A 20,481-nucleotide genomic window follows, 5' to 3' on the forward strand; every position below is an offset into this window, starting at 1 on the left:
TTTTTGATTTGGAAGATATCTAATTTTTGTGTTTGCATACCAGCAGGGGGCATTCTAATCTCTTTACAGCATTTCAAAACAATACTTTTTTTAAAAAAAAATTGTTTCATTTGTTACATTATTTATCTTTCAGTGAATAACATTCTTTGATTTTCTTTTAGAAACTTTAGGTCTCAAAGGAAACTATGAACATCAAATCCTTGATAGTTTTCTTTGTCATAATTTTCAAGACTATACCTGTTCCTTAAGAAAACTAGTATGTTTGAAATGACCAAAAAAATTTTTTTAAGTATCCAAGAATTTTGCATGCTTTAACACCAAAAGTTGCACTTTGACTTAAAATCATTTCAAGAAAAGTTCTAGTTTGAAATAGTGAAAATATGGAATAAGTTTACCTGATAAATTTTTTTCTTTTGTAAAAATATTGCCTTTTGAATAAAAGATAATTTTTTTTGTAAGGTTAGCTTATGATTGGGTCTTTCACTGGACAGGTTGCCAAATCATTTGTTCAACATACTTCTGAGTTTAACTGAATTAATGCTTCAGTGAAATTTAAAACACATTTCCCTCCTGATTTTTTAACTTCCTTTGCCAACTGCTAGAGCCTCTACCTACCTTACCTTTCTGTGACTCTCACACTCTCAGTATTCAGTGTGTGTCCTCTCTTTAAACCTGGATTTGAATGCAAATGTATTCAAATAGTTTTCTGTGGTGGGGACATTTTTGAAGGTGCTCTAAAGATATTTGGGTTAGCCTAGTTCTTAAGTATGTTGATACTGTAAAAGGTGTACGTTCTCATTAGGAACAATGAAACAAATCTTCCATATAATTGCATTAGTGATAACAGGACATTACAGCCTAATTGGCTTCTTTAAAAATCTAGCACATCAATTTCTTTTAGGTTGTGAAAATTGAAAAGGTTATGACTGCAGTTAAATATTCCTAAGTGAGAAATTCAATTTTAGTACAATTTGTTGAGAATTAGGACATCCAACTTTGAGAAAAGGGGTGTGGAATGCCAATAAGGCAGTTGTATGTTTGTTTGGCTACAGAAATCAAAGTTTTTAAATTATTTTAGAAATCCCAATGAAATTTGCTAAATTAGTTTGATTACTAAATTGAAAATATGCCACATAGAAATGGGATTGTGATAAATACTTAAATTGTTTTAGGGTGTATTTGTTTTGTTTTCAGACTCAAACTTTATTTTTTAGGAAATTGATGAAGCCTGCAAGAGAATAAAACGTGAGGTTGATGATTTGGGCCCTGAAGTTGGTGACATTAAAATCATTCCATTGTACTCTACACTCCCACCTCAGCAGCAGCAACGCATTTTTGAACCTCCGCCTCCAAAAAAACAGAATGGAGCAATTGGAAGAAAGGTAGCATAGAAGTGCTCTGTATAAACATTTTATGTATACTATGAGAATTGTCTTTTAGAGATCAAACTATGTTGAATTACAAAGGACTAAGTTATGGGTGATTGAACTGGTTTATACACTACAAAATAATCTATAGTTCAAAAATAAATAGAAAAAATACAATTAAATGGAATTTTGTATACCTCTTGACCTGAGAGAAAGAGCAGAACTGCTTTTCACCTTAGCAAATGGGAGGTTGACTAGGGTGAGTTAAGAAAAGAGGAATATGGCCAAGTGCTGTCTTTCTATTAAGTCACATGGCCAAAACTAAGCATTTTTTCTTCGGTGCCTTGGCTTCTGCTTAGAATTTTCTTTAAGGTCTAACCAAATATGTCCACAGGTATGAATTGTTGATTGCACAGATCTCTAATAACAGTAGCACAAACTACACTGTATAAATATGTGGGTTTTGCCCTAACCAGTTTGGCTCAGTGGATAGAGCGTCGGCCTGCGGACTGAAGGGTCCCAGGTTCGATTCCGATCAAGGGCATGTACCTTGGTTGTGGGCACATCCCCAGTAGGGGGTGTCCAGGAGGCAGCTGATTGATGTTTCTCTCTCATTGATGTTTCTAGCTCTCTATCCCTCTCCCTTCCTTTCTGTAAAAAATCAATAAAGTATATTTTTAAATAAATAAATAAATTATATATATATATGGGTTTCTTGAGTGCCAGAACTGTGGATCTTACTGGTGTACAGTCGATTATGTACCTGGAACTGGAAGGGAGCAAGGGTTTTCCAACCCTGTTTCTGGGTGTTTTATTGGGGATGGGAAAGGGATCTAAGTTTTCTAGTTTGAAACAGTGCAGCCATGCTTTTGTATTTTAACACATGGTGACTCTAATAGATTCTTTGGAAATAAGATTGTGTTGTTTGAAAAGGATTGAAAACCACTAGAAGGAAGGTGTTGGCTGCCTTTTTTAAGAGCCCAGTCATTAACTTATATGATAGCTGCATGTAGACTTCAGTTTTAAAGTTTCACTTTTTAAAGTAGGTATCATTACTTTCATAACCTTGACAGATGATTGTCAAGGATTAAGCTTGGTGTATATAATTACTAACATCAAGAACAGACTAGGTCCTCATGGTATTATCTACTACAAATTTCTTGAGTTTTATATGTGTAGAAAGAAGTCTGACTTGAAATATTACTCATTTATGACGTACTTGTCAAATTTGGTATCTACTGCTTTTCTTATTTCTGTGTTCAGAACTAACAGATCCATAACTCTTTTTGCTATATTTTTTCAATTTTTATGCTAATGTTTTCAATGATTATTGACAAATTACAGATTAATGAAGATATTTAACTATATCATGGCTAATTCTTTAACATGGCTCTATAAAAGTTAAATGAACCAAAAACACTTTTTAATTGAAAGAATTACTGAAAGGATATGCAACACCAGCCTAGTGGAATATGAATTAACAAAAAATTGATAGGGGGCCCAGCTGGCATGGCTCAGTGGATGAGCATAAACCAGGAGGTCACAGTTCGATTCCTAGTCAGGGCACATGCCTAGGTTGCAGGCTCGATCCCCAGTGTAGGATGTGCAGGAGGCAGCCTATCAATAATTCTCTCTCATCATTGATGTTTCTATCCTCCCTCTCCTTTCCTCTCTGAAATCAATAAAAATAATTTTTTAAAAGTTGATAGGGGGGAATAAACCAGTTTTTGTTGTTGTTTTTTTTTTTTTAGTTTTTCATGAATCAGCATGAGTAGTGAGCGCCATAAAAATAGTCTGATCCTAGCTTCATTATGTTGAACCTTCCAATTTCAGAATGTCTCCAGAACATGCTAAGATATTTTTCTTTTTGTTACTTTATGTGCATCCTGAACTTTGGGGGGAAATGAAGTTTTAAGGAATACATTTAGTATATAAAAGTTTTCGAGTTGATTTGTTGACTAAAAAGTACTAATTCTCTGTGAAGTTTTTAGCTTGATTTTATATTAACAGAAGTATGTAAGCTAGCTATTTTGTAAACATTTCTGTAGGCAAGAGAAGTTAATGCATCCACCAGGCAAGGGATTTTTCTTCTTTGTGCATTTGGCATATTTACATTTGTTTTAATTTTACAATGGTGTTTTTATTTATTGTTGCACGAAATTGTCATATAGCAAGATTTACTGTTGTCTTTTCATGTAGTTCTCTTCATTCTGTTTTGAGTTACTTTGAGAAGTATGGGTCCACACTGATTAATCTTACTTTACAGGTGTGCCCTTCTTTGCTCTGTTAATTTAGGTGCCAGTTCAATGCATGATACATTTTGTAGAATCTACGACTTAAACCCATGGAGTAGAATTAGTTATTTAAAGCTAGTCCTAACTTGCTTTTTGTGTTCTAGTAAATCCTAAGAATATTGAGGAAATTTTTTCACTGAAAAAAGAGATTCTCCAGCAACTGATTGTAATACCTTGGCTTTTAGTTCAGAATCAAAGCTAAGGATCACAATGGCACCTCATCATCCATTGATGGTGCTTCTTTCAGCTAAAGCTACAGGATTTTTTGCTGGAAAATATTTTATCTGTTGGCATGAGTCAAATTCATCTTGAGGTTAAAAAGAGCATTGCCATAGCCTTCCTGGATGATACAGAGAGAGAAGGAGGACTTCCTTGGCAATTGATACATCATTCTTATTTTGAAGAAGAACACTTGAAGCCCATGTTTAAGGGAAAGTGAAAAATTTTTATAGAAGGATAGTTTATACAGGAAGATTTACTCATCAAATCATATTTTTGGTGCTGAATAGGGAAGCTGTCTGAAAGGTGGGAGGGATGCCAGTTTCAGCTCAAGATAGCTGAAACACACTGGTCAGGCACTACCCATGTCTAATCTTCCTTTACAAACTGTAAAAGCTATAAGAGCAGACTATCTGATTTATCTTCTCAAGTTTCTAACCAGTTTCCCAAATACATCTAAAATATAACAAAACACAAAAAAGCAAGCTATATTTGTATGTAGATTCTTTAATTAAAAAGTTCAACTGGTTCTTAATAATTGCTTTGAATGCAGTGTTATATTACATATTATCTTTGAGATTGTATATTTACCCAAACATCTATTTTTGATTCTCATTATCTGCCTGTTCTTCTTGTATTATAATTTGAGATTTTCCCCTACATGTGCCATTTTGTTTAAAATGTTGAGTTGAGGTTTGGTGATAGAAAATTTCCTTTGTAAATATTGAAAGATGTACATGTGTGGAGTAGGATATTAACCAAGGAGTGTTCTATCAGGGAGATAGTCTACATGGTAAACTGATATTGCTTTATTGGTGATTCTCTTTGTATGGTATGTTTCTTTTTGAATATTCAAAATGTACTAGCTTTTGTTGAAAAAGAAAATTGCTATGATGAGATAAATGAAATTTTGAATTGTTAAATATAAGTCTTTTTATAACATTGGGCATTGAACATCAAACCTTATTTCAAGTTTATTTACTGGATTGAAATTTGATGTTAGTGAAAGTTAATGGCTAATGTTACTGTCATTTGAATTTTACTTGACTTGTAATAAAACTTATATACTGCTTATTTCTAAACAGGTAGTTGTGTCAACTAACATTGCAGAGACATCTTTGACAATAGATGGTGTGGTATTTGTGATTGATCCTGGATTTGCAAAACAAAAGGTACATGTTTTAGTATGATAGTCATATACTTTATAAACAAATTAGTATAAGCTTAACAGTAGTTAACTACTCATTTACTGGCTGAAATTTACTTTTTAGACTTTTAAATCATTTTTAGAAGACTGCATTAAGAACCTTTTGTATTCTATATGGCTCTGAAAAATTAAGTCCATTTTAATGTTTACTTTTAGGTTTTTTTTAAGAGGTTTTATTCCTCTTTAAGGTTATATTTTCTTTGTTTCTATATAATAATGGTAAGTGTTTTGGTTTGTATGTTTGTTTAAGGAATATGGGAGTACTAATAGTACAGGATTATCATCCTTGCAGATCAGTTACTTATCAACTAAATTAGAATTTTTATGAGACGACACACCTAGTAATAGTACTAAATACCAAGTACTTTTGCCAAATGAAGTGACTACTCAGTAAATACCGTATGTTTTATTATTCAGACACATTTGATTACATTTTATGGGTATGATTGAGAGAATTCATTGTTCATAGTATTCATATTTTTTATGGAAAACTTTCCCTTTAAACTAAAAGCATGTAACTGACTTGGACCAAGTTTAAAATGTTTTTCTTGATGCCCACTTTGAACATCAGGTGTTGGAATTGACGGATTCTTTTCAGGCAAAAGTCTTCAGCACTATTCACTATATAAGGGCAAGGTAAAACTGGTAGAAATGAGATTTTTAAATTAGAATGAGTAAAGGTGATCTGTGTGTTAGATAAGAGCTTTTCCATGTTAGCTTGAGTCTTTCAGAATGATGGATTCAGAAATGGCTGAAAAAAGTTAAGGTAAAGGAAGACAGATTCTGTTTCTGTGGGAGCATGATTTGTGGTGGTCATCAATACTATGTTTATTTTGGGATTAGCTGTGGGCTTTGGGTACTTCCTGTAGATCACAGTTTTAGGTTTAATTGAAGAATCATTCTGCTGTTTATTTATGTTCAAATAGGTGTACAATCCTCGAATCAGAGTTGAATCCCTTTTGGTGACAGCTATTAGTAAAGCTTCAGCCCAACAAAGGGCTGGTCGTGCTGGACGTACCAGACCTGGGAAATGCTTCAGACTTTACACAGAGAAAGCTTATAAAACAGAAATGCAGGTAAGAGATTTACTGTATCCTTCCTGTGTGTTTGGAAGGTTAAGCTGAACTTGTTACCAGAAGAAAATTGCTTCATTTATTTCATCTTGCCTTTTGGCACCATATGCTCCTTAGTTTTTTTTTCCTGATCAGATTATGGTGTAATCTAGCAATGCAGCTCTTGTTACAGTTTGAAGTTGAGGTGGACAGCAGCACTAATACTTAGAGTACCATAAAGATAGTTTACAGAAAGTGAATGCTCTCAAGTCTGTTCCACAAGTATGTTTCTCATCTGAGTCAGTGGTGTGGGAGTAATGTCAAAGTAAATAGCTAAGGAGGAAGAGAACAGATATGTTGTGTTTTCTGGAGCAAGATGATTAAGGAATATTTAACAGAACAAACATTTTTGTTTTTTACTAGGATAATACCTATCCTGAGATTTTGCGTTCTAATTTAGGATCAGTTGTGTTACAGTTGAAGAAACTTGGTATTGATGATTTGGTGCATTTTGATTTTATGGATCCACCAGGTATGAATTCTCAGTATATTTCATCAAATCTTATGACCAAAATTGGCTGTCTTTCTCTGTATTCTATTTAGTACATATATTAAAAACATTTTACCTTTTCTTCTAGTAAGCATCAAAATAAATCCTATGTGTTAGCATTAAAACTAAAAGAGTGACAACTATATGAATCAATTTTTCCCCCCTTCAGAATAACTAAGTTATCCTGGGAATTATTGTCTAGGCATGAAAATGAGAGAAATTTTTCTAATTTACTTTTTAGAAAAAAATAATTTGATGAACACTTTGTTGAATGAACAGTTACTGATGACTATTTTAACTACTGTACAGGAACGTTTTGTAATTCTGTATGATTCATTGTTTGCTAGATCTCGGTAATTGAATTTGATGACAATTTGAGTTTTTAGTTTGGTCAACTATAGAATGAAAAGACTGCTTACAATGCCTTTTACTTAGTCACACTTTTGCTTGCTGAAGGCAGCTTGACTAATAGATTATCTTTGCCCCCTAGCTCCTGAAACTCTGATGAGAGCCCTCGAACTTTTGAATTATCTGGCTGCTTTAAATGATGATGGAGATCTGACTGAATTGGGATCCATGATGGCAGAGTTTCCTCTAGATCCACAGCTCGCTAAAATGGTTATTGCAAGTTGTGACTACAACTGTTCTAATGAGGTCCTATCTATTACTGCTATGTTGTCAGGTAATAGAGGGAAAGGAACTAAAAAAAACCCAGCTCTTCAAAGTTTGGGTGGACTTCACTTTTGGTTTTGTTTTTTAATATTTAGTATTATAGTGCATTTTATAGATGGTCTTAAGGAACTCATTTTGTTTCCTAAATATCTTGTAAATAGCTTTATAATTACATATAGTATTTAGAAAAGTAAAGTTAGTCATTGTGCACAAAATAGAGTAAAAACATTGGCTCCCTTTAGTGCAAATAAAAATTGAAATAAGAAAAAACTAAGTCTGAGCACAATTGTAACTGAGTTCTTTGGTAAGTCCGTCAGTTTTGCGCTTTATTACTGACAATACGAGAAGAACTTTGTTCTATACTTCGCACTATTAAGTCAGCCTGAGACAAACCCAAACTATATCTTTTAAAGTAAATTTTTTCTACTTGTGTACATATGTATTTCTGTGGCAGTCAAAGATGAATTTCAAGCTTAGTATCAAATAAATAGAAATAGTAATGTATAATTTTAGCTTTAAGATCTAACCTGATAATTCTTTTACTATGGAAGACAGACACTTGATAAAAGAAATATACATGAGATAAAATTGTTAATTTTGAAAATTGGAACATTAAGCAGAATAAATAGTGCTGTTTTAGTAGCAGTAAAACTTAATTCACAATTGAGTAATAATTAGGAAGTTATATTTTCCAAAAAGAAGAAATATTTTTACATATAAAGGAACACTGATTATTTTGGTTAAATATAAGTTTTTATTCTACTAGTTTTAGTACTGGGAAGAACTGACTTCCAGTCATGGAGTGGTTTATTGGTCTTAATTACAACTTAATGCCTCAAATAATTCAAAATGTTATGGAATTAAAGAATAAATTGAAATTTTTTTCTAAATATAAAAATTTTGGCCTACTACAGATCTATGGTATATTTTAATGGTGTGAAATTTGTTTTAAGAACTAGCTAAAATGTTTTTTGCAGAGTTATGACTGATCAGACTCAGAGCAGATGGGCAGGGCAGTGTATTGAATCATTTTAATTAAATTGTAGTCTCACTTGCGGAGGTGGTGGTAGGTTGTTGTCTGCCTTTCTTATTATATGTTGTTTGATAGATTCTTCCACTGTGCTTATCCCAAGATTTTAGTTTTTAGGTCAAGAACAGGACAAGAGTTATCAGATTATTTGTGTATTTACTGTATATTTATTGTTACCTATCTAGTTTTTATTTTTCCTAGTTCTCTTATCAGGCATACAATTACCATTGAGTTAATATTAGTCCCTTTAAAAGGTGGTCATTGTGATGCAGTTGATATCTTCCAACTACATGTCTTACTTGTAATAGGAATTCTACGAAACAGGGTTTACTGGTCGTCATCTTCAGCACATTAAGGGAGTGAAAATTTATGTGCAGCAGTTATTAAGAATGGCCTTTGGGGGTGGGAAATGTTGAAAGGCGAGGAAGATGTCATGGAGCAAAAAGATTGCTGAGCTTGGAATGCTTTGTTTTCCATTAAAATAGTTTCTGAAGTTTATAATACAATTCGGGTCATGGAGTGCTACTTATTCCCACTAACTGGTAGCTAGTTCACATTAACTTTCACAACTATGCGAGGTTTATGTACTTGAATGGATTACCTTGCTTCAGTTACATTAAGCAAGACTTAATATTTACTGTGATCATGTGTCTTTGTCTCTCTTTGGCTTCTTTGGCATCTTTTTAAAGGGGAAACTGTATGGAAACAAGTAATTTGATACTGTATATGATTTCATTGTCGGTTATTCCCATTAACTTCTATCTGAACTGATAATTATTTGAATTGACAAGGTTTTAAAAGCTTTAAAAATGTGTTGACAAAGTCCCAAGCTGTTAAGTATTTTTATTTTCATATTGCTTTTATGACTATGGAATTGCTAAAGTGAATTAAGGAAAGCTGTATTTCAAAAAATGTAGTGCACGCTTTGTAACAACTTCAAGTTTCATGTGAATTAATATTGAGGCTCTAAACACTGTAGTTACACATTTTGATGAACCTTGAAATAATGACTGTTTCAGACTAATTGTCAACTTTTTAAATACTGGATTTTGCTTTTATATTGAGGTTTTGATTTAAATAACTTTTTTTTTTTAGCTTGGGACTTTATTTACTAATCTTTTTATTAAAATGCTGGAAAACTAGGCTGAATATTCATCTGAGCCTTTTTGAATTTTCTTAATTCAGAGGCGGTTTAACCTTCCACCACTACTGCTATCATCAAAACCCAAGATTTCATGATATTTTTTATGTTACATATGCTTCTGCTCACCGGTGCTAATAGTGATACCCACCAGTTGGTAATAGCCACAGCACTAGGGAAAAAATTAAAATAGAAATGTGGCAGTAGACTGGTTTGAAAGTTGTTTTTAGCCCTGCAAGTGTAGCTTCATAACTTTAATAGCCATTCAGTAGATTCATTGGATGGCCTTTTGAAAAATTACATCTAGCTAAAAGGCTATTGACACCATAATTCTGGTTATTGGTAGAGCTATCAGCACTGGTTTTTTGAAATAAGTTGAGCTTTCTAGTATCTTGATGGCCTTCAGAATAGCTGTTTTGATGCCTACTTTTAGATCTAGTTAAAATAATCAGGTACTCTGTAGCTTTGCAACCCTCTTGTCTTACAGATGTGGTTAGGTGTTGATGTACCAAATCAAGGTAGTACAGTCCAAGATGCAGTTGGAGGCCATCCTGCCCTGCCCTATGCTCTGTGAACTGACCTAGCTAGGCCTTGTTCCTCTATCTGTGAATGCGTGACTCATCGATATGGGCGTTTGTGTTGGGCCCATACCAACCTTGTTTAGTCCCACAGTGTTTTGTTCGCCCCACGGAGGCCAAGAAAGCTGCGGATGAGGCCAAGATGAGATTTGCCCACATAGATGGAGATCATCTGACACTGCTTAATGTATACCACGCTTTTAAACAAAGTAAGTGTAAAACAGACTAAAGGTACTTTTTGTCCAAATGTCATGTGCATCATATATGTCTTCATCTCACTTTCTTATATTTGAGACAACTTTACATTGGAAAGCCAGGGGTACTTTTTAGAAAAACTCCTGACTAGCATTTAAGATAGAAATTGATTATCTTTTTTAAAGTTTTGCTTTTATCAGGATGGGAGGGCAGTTACAGAAAGCAAAGCTCAACTTTTCAAGATGCATTATTATTATTATTATGAGATACCATTTTCTTACCTGTAAAATTGGCAAAGGCAATTAAAAAAAAACAGCTGTGTACAAGTGGGTTTAGTGGAACAATCATACAACAGAAGTTGGAATATAAATTGTCATCTTTGTGAAAAGCAGTAGATCTTGTGTTATCAAGAACTTTAAGAAATTCACTCTTTGACCCAGAAATTATCTTTTAGTATCTTGATATGATTAAAGAATTTTAACCAGAATTATTTAAGATACTTTAAAAATGGAAACCACCTAAATGCTCACCAGTAGAAAGATGATTTAGTGATTTATGCTTCAGCCACATGATATTCTAGCTTTAAGTCATGTTTTCAGGCAATTTTTAATGACATGAGAAGCATGTTATAGTTACTTGAAATTGAGGAAATGTAGTAATAATGAAGTTAATGCTAGATGCTGTTGTTGGTATGCATCATTTTTAAAATTAGATGAGAGGAAAACCTAAAAAGAAAAATACAGAAATAATAGTGACTGTTTCTGAAAGTGTTTGATTTCTACATATATGTAGGCTACCCTGTTGGATGACAGGCAGTCAATGACAGCCATACATCATCATCACCATTACCAAAAATATGGGGTTCTCAGTCATGCTGAGTTTGTGGTTTCTGCTAATGTTAGATTTTTAATTTATAACATTGGTGTTCACATTTTACACCTCTTGTTTTATTTGTAACTCATTTCTATTATCTCACGAGAATTCTATTTATACTTCTAAAGTAGTCTGTTAACTTTGGCACCTCTCTGTAGGAGTGATGGTGAATTTACTCATCTCAGGGTCCAAAAAGTGCTGGAGGGCCAATATGTGGAACAAAGAGCATAGCAGCCAAGGTTCTGCACATCTGTGTTTTACCTGTGAACCCTGGTATGAGCTCGATAGAATTGATGGTGTCAGGTGAGAAAAAGTGTGGAACCCTTCTCTGCCCGGGTCTGACAAATTAGGGGCAGGTAAGGGAGGTAAATGAGAACCCAGGAGATGGTCAGTACATAGTTTACTTCAGAGCATTTATTTTATCCCTCTTGGGCCTGAAGTATTAGAAATGCATACTTTTCAAAGATTATCCCTTATAGGATAGGTCAGTTCAAGAAATCTCTCTTGTTGTGTGCCAAGCTGTATCATACTGGTTAATACAGTGTGACCATCAGACACATCACCTACTCACAGACTGACACCTGCTGTAAAGGGAGGTCTTTGAGAAGGAGCAGATTCACTTCCATCGTGGTTCTCAAAATCCTTTGATAGTATTAAGATACTGTTTTAAATGGAAGTTAAGATTTCTAAAGGAGCAGATGGTTTCTTTAGCCTATTATTCTCACAAGATATTTTAATTCTTTTAAAATGAAGAGATTCTATTATTTTGTCATTAACTGCACTAAATGATATTAGGAGCTTAAGATTTAAAACTGACAACATTGCTAAATAATGCTAGTTCTTTATGCTGTATTTATACTTGGGAGACTTCTGTGAAAATATTGAATAGTAGATATCTATAAAAGCTTTTTCCTACTTCTAAATAGGTCTAGCAGTTAGAGAAAGTGTCATGAGCTAGAATTACAGCATGCACTCAGAAGTGCAAATATCAAACTCCTGGATATATTTGGATATTTCATAATTATTGAATTTGGAATGTTTTCACTAATGATTTATTTCTAAATGATGCTATATTGTGTTAATTGAAACAATAAGTATATTTGAAAAATAACAAATATATTTCTGTTTAGTCAAGAGGGTCTATTTTATTAGATGCAATGATTGATTACATAGTAAACCTAAAATTCATCTTAATACTATTTGTTTATATAACACTTGAAAAACAACTGGATTTGAGTTATTTTGCAACGCCTTAATTTCTATGTGTGTTTGTATGATTTCCCTCTGAAATTGTTTGCTTTAGATCTTTAAGTGTAGTTTACTGTATTAGTAAGAAATATATAACTAGAATTTTTAATAAATGTTTCTTTTATCCCTTCCATTTATCAAATTATTCCTCACAAGTTTAGATAAATAATGTCTGATAGTTCTGTATATCTTGACAACCTAAAGTTTGTTACTCTTTGTGTATTCTAAAACTTTAGAACCTCAGAAAAGCTATACTCCAAAGCGTAATCAACAACACTTTTCAAAAAGTTCCCGTTTTTATTGTTTTAGTTTCGACATTGTCATTGCCTTTGAGCTTGTTACAAAGCATCAGCATAAGCAAAAATACCTCTTAAGCGTACTTTCTCTCTGTTTAATCTGGACATATTCAGTGCTTTGTTTTAAATGTCAGTAAGTTCAGATTGGTACCTTTTATTTCTCATTCTAGATGAGTTAATTAATGGACATTTTAACACTTCTTCAATTTAAAGATCCATTTTACTACCCCACCTATTCTCTTTATGAATGTGGCTGCATTTTATAGTATGTAAACATTTATTAATATATCTGTTATTCCTCTGAAAAGCTATTATGAAAATGAAGATTATAATTGATAGAATCCTAAAACCAAGGAGAAAGGAATATGTCAAAGATTAATGTATCACAGTAGCTGGAGAAGGAGCAACACGGTTCTAATTTTTAGGTCCCCCAATTCCCTCCATTTTGTAATGACCCTCGGGTTTATTTTTCAAAGGGCCTCATTGTGATTGCCTTTGGTGCATAAAGATGTTACTGTATATTTTCATTATGCTACAGTTAACTCTTAGATGAGCAACACTAGGTTAGTGGGAAGCTTGTCAAGGATTCATCAATGGGGAAATTCGTTTGATAATAAATACCTGTAGCAAGATTACTTAGACGTGCTTAAATATAAGCCTTGCTTATTAAATGTGAGTGCGGGTTCCTGATATCCTTGTAAACGTTATCACTTGCATTTTAAACTGTGTCCAACACTAAGAGGCACATGGGTCACAATATAGTGAAGGATTAAGAAGTACAACCAATTGATGTTTCTCTCCCCCCTCCCTTCCTCTAAAAATCAGTAAAAATGTTTTTTAAAAAGAAAAACAAAAAGAAAGACGTGGCATTTTACCAAATTCCTTCCACTCACCCCCTCTTTGACCATGAATTGGAAACAATAACTCAATTTATTAAAAAAGATTTATTAAAAACATCATTGTTTTGTCATCCAATCACCTAAAACCGTTTATTTCTGGTTTTGACCCTTGCTACGGGTTTTTTAGTAAAGTGATAACATTGTGATTCATTTATTAAGATGATTTGGGTAAATCCCTTTTCTGGGTTACTTTGCTTACTCTTTATAACAACTTTCCTGTTTAATTAGATGATACACCTGTTTGGATGATTCATGTCCCTTCTCCCCCCCCTCCCTTTTCTCTTCAACTTTGTAGATCATGAATCGGTTCAGTGGTGTTATGACAACTTCATTAACTACAGGTCCCTGATGTCAGCAGACAATGTTCGCCAGCAGCTATCTCGAATTATGGACAGATTTAATTTGCCTCGTCGAAGTACTGACTTTACAAGCAGGGACTATTATATTAATATAAGAAAAGCTTTGGTTACTGGTTATTTTATGCAGGTATGTGGAAAATACAGGAATACAATATAAATATTTGCATAATATTGCTTGTTTCCCATAACAGCCCTTTGAATCTACTTAAACACAAGTCAGTTTAAGAAAGCCTATGAATATTGATCTTAAATGTTATGTCTAGAGTCTCAAATGAACTAATATACTAAGATATTTTATGTGTCTAATGAATAACAAATACTCTAAATGGCAAATTACCAATTCAGTTAGGTAGAAATCAATTTTAGAATTACTTCTTTATTAATGGAGTGTTTTTTATACCAAATGGATATGTTGGCTGTTTTCAGGTGGTATTAGCAGCTATTTACTCAGTATAAATTTCAACCCTTGACTCTGATAAATGTATTAAAATTTCCTTGAATCTAGATCACCATTGGAGGCATATCATCGTAACAGTACTGAAAAGAAGTAGCTGTCTGGGTGGATCCAGAAGTATAGTTCACTTTCTTATGTAGAAACTGATCACTCCAAAGTTCAAATACTCAAATAGTATAGATCATTGGTATTTATAACTAAGACATTTGGGTGTTACAAAAGCCAAAAATATCTTTTGAGCTAAGTAATAAAGATGAAATAATTTTTAAATGTTTCCCTTAGTTTTAAGTGTACTATATTGGAAGCTATAAGAACTGAAGTGAAACTTTTCAGGCAAATTTAATGAACATTTATTTTAAGGAATTTAAAATTATGTTTTAAAAAACTCAAATTTTCTGGTGATAAAAAAGCAAAAACAAATCAGTTTATTACTTGGAATGGTATTGATTTTAATCTCTTCTGTCTCCTGCTTGTTTGTTCATTCTCTCCTGCTATATGTCTGTTTAGCAGGATGTGACTGGCCTTAAGGCCATATGAGCTCAATAAACAAAATGGACTTAAAATGCAGAGTCCAAATAAAGCAAATTGGTGCCTTGTCTGTATTTGAAAGTAAGTGTAAGAATGTTTATACCAGCATCCTATGACCGGTTGCTATGATGCACACTGACCACCAGGGGGCAGACACTCAGCACAGGAGCAGCCCGCAGGCCCCAAGCCAGCCAAGGCGGGTGCCAGCAGGGGCCCCCTGATCGCCCCACCAGTCACCCCACAGATCGGTCCTGATTGCCAGCCAGGCCTAGGGACCCTACCCATGCATGAATTTCGTGCACCAGGCCTCTAGTCTTATTTTAAGTACTTATGCTTATCAGAGTTAGATGAATAGAAGAGTTTAGTATAAAAATTCTCCAAATTTTTAACTGCATTCATAATATGTACTATTATATACTAGTGTCTTTTTTACATGTTCTTAAATTTGCTTTTAATAATTCAAAGAAGATGGACAAACCCATATTCAAGCATTAATTTGTTAGAAAAAGGGCATGCATCACAGTACCTTGTCAGTAGGTGCTTACTAAATATTGATTGAAATTGAGTTCATTTTATATTTATTAATAATTATTTTTATTTACACACACTGTTATTAGAGTTCTAGAATTGTAAGGGGCATAGTTATCTGCTTTAGCATTTGTTAAATATTAGATGAGAATCATAAATCAATGTGTTTGATATTGGACAGAACAAATATAGGCAAGACCCACATGCATCTTCTCTTTTTCACCCTTTGTTTTTCTGATTACTCAAAAGTTTTTTTATTATAGTATATTGCCTGGGACTGATGGGATGGGGTGGATGTGGCAACCATTTCCCTGATTAGCATTGGAGCCTATCTCCCTAACCATGAGTGTGTCAGAGGTGCCACTACTCTGCATCATGGTTTTCCCAGTTCCACCCATTGGCTCCCAACCCTGCATTCCAATTTTGAGACAGGAAAAGGTGCCTCAGCTGCCATGCCCATGGCATAGCCCATCACAAAGCTGGTCTTCAGCAGTAGAAGCAGCTTGGCTGCAACTGTCCATAGGGACCCAGGACCACTGGCGGCTCGCTCCTGGCCTTAGTGGCTCAGCTCTACCTTTTTCTCCAGTCTTATGTCTTCGGAGGTACTTTTTGCTTCTCCTTTTTTACTCTTTATGTTTCTACTAGAGGCCCGGTGCACAACATTCGTGCACTTGGGGGGGAGGGGGGAGTCCCTCAGCCTGGCCATGCCCTCTCCCAGGCCGAGGTGCCACAAAGGCAGGAGAGGCTCCCGCCACCGCTGCTGCACTTGCCAGCTGTGAGCCCTGCTTCTGGCTGAGCAGCGCTCCCCCTGTAGGAGTGCACTGACCACCAGGGGGCAGCTCCTCGGTTGAGTGTTCGCCCCCCGGTGGTCAGTGTGCATCATAGCAACTAGTCATTCCACTGTTCGGTTGATTTACATATTAGGGTTTTGTTATATAGGATTTTAAATGTGAATCTTCTAGTAATTGCTCATGTACTCCATAGTTGTTACCTGGTGCTAAAGAACCCACGCAAATAGTCTATGGCAGGGAAAAGGACTGGATAGTATATGTGTCAGGCTCTCTGGCCCATTGGATCCCTGTTGAAACTACTCAGCTGTGCCTGATCTTCTAGTGCAAAGGCAACTATGGACAAATGGGCATGCCTGTGGTCCAACGAAACATTATTTATGGACACTGAAATTTAAACTTTATGATCTTTCTGCAGTACCAAATGTTGGTGGATTGTTTTACCCCTTTACCCCAATTACTTAAAGGTGTATAAACCATTCTTGGTTGACAAGCCTTAAAAATACAGGCAGTGAGTTGCATTTGACCTGCAGTACTTTGCTCATCCCTGCTTTTATCAGGCAGTGATAAATAAGGCTAGCCATGGAATAAAAGGCAATAGGTGAGGCCTGCATGCTAATTATATATATGGTAGCTTTACACCACTTTAGTTTTGTAACTAGCATATCAGAAGCATTGTATTAATTTACTGTGTTTTGGTTTCAGGTGGCACATTTAGAACGAACAGGGCATTACTTAACTGTGAAAGATAACCAGGTGGTTCAGTTGCATCCCTCTACTGTTCTTGACCACAAGCCTGAATGGGTGCTTTATAATGAGTTTGTTCTTACAACAAAGAATTATATTCGGACGTGTACAGATATCAAGCCAGAGTGGTAAGCAACATCTTTTGTTCATTAGCTTTTGTTATGCATTTTGCTCTGAATGGAATCTGGCTTTATTATAGGAAAGGCATTCTTCCTTTTTCTCTTTAAAAAAATATATATATATTTCAGAAAGGAAAGGAGAGGGAGAGTTAGAAACATCAATAATGAGAGAGAATCATTGATTGGTGCCTCCTGCATGCCCCACACTGAGGATGGAGCACACAACCCAGGCATGTGCCCTGACCTGAAATCGAACTGTGACCTGGTTCATAGGTCTACGCTCAACCACTGAACCAAGCCAGCCGGGCTCTCCGTTCCCTCTTAAAGGAACTTCGTATTCTATATACTTCAGTGTGTAGTTAGTGGCATTGACCTCATAGTATGGTTGATCTCTTAAAATCTTTGCTTTGCTAAGAGGAAAGGGGGATAGATGGGCAGGATTTGGAACCAAATATAAAAAGCTACAGTTGACTAGCATCAAGAGTGTTTTTGGAGCCATTCTTCTGCTATTGTGATTAATTCAAATTCCCCAGTTCCAGAAGTCAGTCAGTCTTTATATTTTATCTGTCCCATTGTAATTGGCTCTCAACTATTTATTATTTATATGTTGGTGCTTTGGGAGCTAAATAAGCAAGCATAAAAATTATGCCTGTCTTTGTATCTTAGCATACTTGATTTTACAAAATGTAATCAAAACTGATTGTGTTATTTTAAGCAAAATTAGCACCCCCACCCTTTGTGTGTGGGTGTTTTGGGGCTTTTTTTTTCCCCTCCGGGAATCCATTCAATAATTTATGATGGCAAACATCAGCCAAGAATGGTGGGACTGAAAGCACTTATTTAGTTGATGTCACTTTGCTATATATTGTGAGTCTTCTTTCATACAGTGATTTATGACTTTTGACACTTAAATTGTATAGGACATTACCATTTTATCTTACATGCTTTGTTGAGAAAAAATTATATGGCTAAACATTAAAAAGATTTCAGTCAACTGTATTCTTTGGGGTATCGACTTATATTTACATGAAAATGTAAATGAAAAGATCCAATCATTTGAATACCAAATTGTTTCCTTTATAGGACCTGTATTACTCTAACCTCAGAGAGATTGGTTAAAATAATGTTCTAGAGTGAATAAATGAATGCCTTTATATTAATATCTTTGAAATAATGTAAATAAAGGGTGGGGTTTTTTATCTTGATTTTTATTTTTAAGTTTATGGAAAGTCCAACATTAGAAAACTTAGAGCTTACTAGAATTACACATTCCTAAAAGAGGTTTATAAGGATTTAGGCAATTTATAATTTCAACATTGATTTGGATTTATAGATTTGCTTATACCAATCAGTTTATTCATGGGCAATGCCTATTTTATTAGCACTCCAGAACTTTAATTCAATGTTAATTTGGTAATTTTTTTACTCTCCTCTGGACAGGTTGGTGAAAATTGCCCCTCAATATTATGACATGAGCAATTTCCCACAGTGTGAAGCAAAGAGACAGTTGGACCGCATCATTGCCAAACTTCAATCCAAGGAATATTCACAGTACTGAATTCAATGCTTAGAACTGAAGTTATTCAGAGGACAGCTTTAAAAGATGAATGAACTCAAAAGTTCAAGTTGTGCTCTTCACGTTGGTTCAATAATGGCCTTTATTTGAAAGCTTTTTAATTTTTCTTTACAGTAAATATTCCATTCTGATTTCATAAATTAAACATTTATGCCTCCCTTTTGTGTTGACACTGTAGCTCATACTGGAAAAGTCGATCAATGTTTTGCAGTTTATTGAAAGTAGTTCTATATATAACAATGTTATAAGCATTTCTTTAGAAATGGTTGAAAATGCTTCTAAAATGTGATTATCGACCATGGTATGCATGATCGTTGTAATTGTTGACATTCCTTTTTAGAAGTTGTGAAATGTTACAACTTGTGCTTATGTAGACACAATCTTCTGTCTCAGTACAGAGGCACTGACTTCAATAAAGTCTATTTATACTAATTTTGGTCAAAGTACTTTGATACATTTGTTCTAGTCTCGTTAAGTATATGGCTTCTTTTTTTCCCAGGTGTCTTGGGCTTATTTAAAAAGTGTAAGTATACTCTGATTACATATTTAGCATCTTCCCACAAAGACTACTCTTTAGATAAAGTAGTCTTTAAAGCAATAGTCTTAAACACACAGCTTTGCACTTTATTAATTGATTAGGATCTGATCTAATGGGATAAAGTATGTGGTTTTTATTCAAAATTGGATCCGAAAAGGAGAGCTTTCTCTTCATCTTAAAGTGCATTTCATAAGTTTGATAATTTATTATTTTTGCTAACCACATTTTTAGCAAATCTTTTTGTTAGAGAAACAATCCAAGCACTATACTATGGAAAAAATGTTTATTTGTATTAAATTGATAGTAGGGAATGATACTATATGGTAGATCTTGGTCTTGGTTTCCATATTGGGTGTTTTATGTGATGTACAAAAGTAATTAGTATAGTGTGTAAAATGTGCATTTGACTTTCCATTACTGTAACAGGCAGTAGACAAGTTACAAACTCTTTCTAAACCATAAATAAAATGTTTGGTGTGACCCATCAAAGGGTCTGTAATTACTTCCTTTCACATAAGGACTAAATACTGTACTCATTAATGCCTGGACACCCTTCTTCAACCTCTCCCCCTTTAAAAATATTTAAATGTTAAAGGAAATTTATAAGTGTGTGTATCGTTGGAATTTAAATATACTTTGAAGAATAAATCTAGTATGTGATTTGAGAGAGTTAATTGGGCAAATTAAAGAGTATTTCAGGCTACTGACGTACTTTTGAGTGTAGGTAGTTGTTACTAAATGATGCCTGGTGGCTTAAAGGAGTTAATGTGCTTCCGTAAGTATCTGGTTTTTGTTCTGTGGAAAAATTTACATGCTGATATAATATTTTAGATTACTTTTAAATTGGTTAACATTTTATCCTACATTAAGTATTGGCAACATTATCTGCTAGAGTTTTTTAGAGTTAGGTTAAGAAAGTACTTGGTCAGACTTTTTCACCAAAAGGCAGCTCTTGTCAAATTTATATGTTGCCTACTCACTGTTTCCAGTTTTGCAAGGCTGGCCACATCTGATCAAAACTGGTAATTTATTATTTTGTTAACCACATTTTTAGCAAATTTCTTAATGTTATTGGCAAAGCTATGGCTTTAAAGCTCATGTTCTGCAACCCCTTTGTTTTATAGATTTGGCATCTGATTACTTAAAATGGTTACAATTTCCCATGTTCACATAGGTGGTCACAACAAGAAAATTAAATTTTTTCTATAATGTGTAGAAAATTG

General features: G+C 34.2%; 1 protein-coding gene across 1 annotated transcript in view; it reads left to right on the top strand.

Moving 5' to 3' along the window:
• DHX15 (DEAH-box helicase 15) overlaps positions 1 to 19,153 on the top strand; it is a 55,256-nt gene extending 36,103 nt beyond the window's left edge. The window contains exons 6-14 of the mRNA XM_006093272.3: positions 1,215 to 1,382; positions 4,966 to 5,052; positions 6,014 to 6,163; positions 6,563 to 6,671; positions 7,180 to 7,371; positions 10,197 to 10,319; positions 13,917 to 14,107; positions 16,984 to 17,153; positions 18,585 to 19,153. Of these exons, the coding sequence (XP_006093334.1) occupies positions 1,215 to 1,382; positions 4,966 to 5,052; positions 6,014 to 6,163; positions 6,563 to 6,671; positions 7,180 to 7,371; positions 10,197 to 10,319; positions 13,917 to 14,107; positions 16,984 to 17,153; positions 18,585 to 18,702 (1,308 nt within the window). The 3' untranslated portion in view covers positions 18,703 to 19,153. The remainder of the gene's footprint in view (positions 1 to 1,214; positions 1,383 to 4,965; positions 5,053 to 6,013; positions 6,164 to 6,562; positions 6,672 to 7,179; positions 7,372 to 10,196; positions 10,320 to 13,916; positions 14,108 to 16,983; positions 17,154 to 18,584) is intronic.
• Positions 19,154 to 20,481: the final 1,328 nt, after the last annotated feature.

Source organism: Myotis lucifugus, unplaced genomic scaffold (genome assembly GCF_000147115.1).
Source record: "Myotis lucifugus unplaced genomic scaffold, Myoluc2.0 scaffold_112, whole genome shotgun sequence".
NCBI classification, from domain to species: Eukaryota; Metazoa; Chordata; class Mammalia; order Chiroptera; family Vespertilionidae; genus Myotis; species Myotis lucifugus.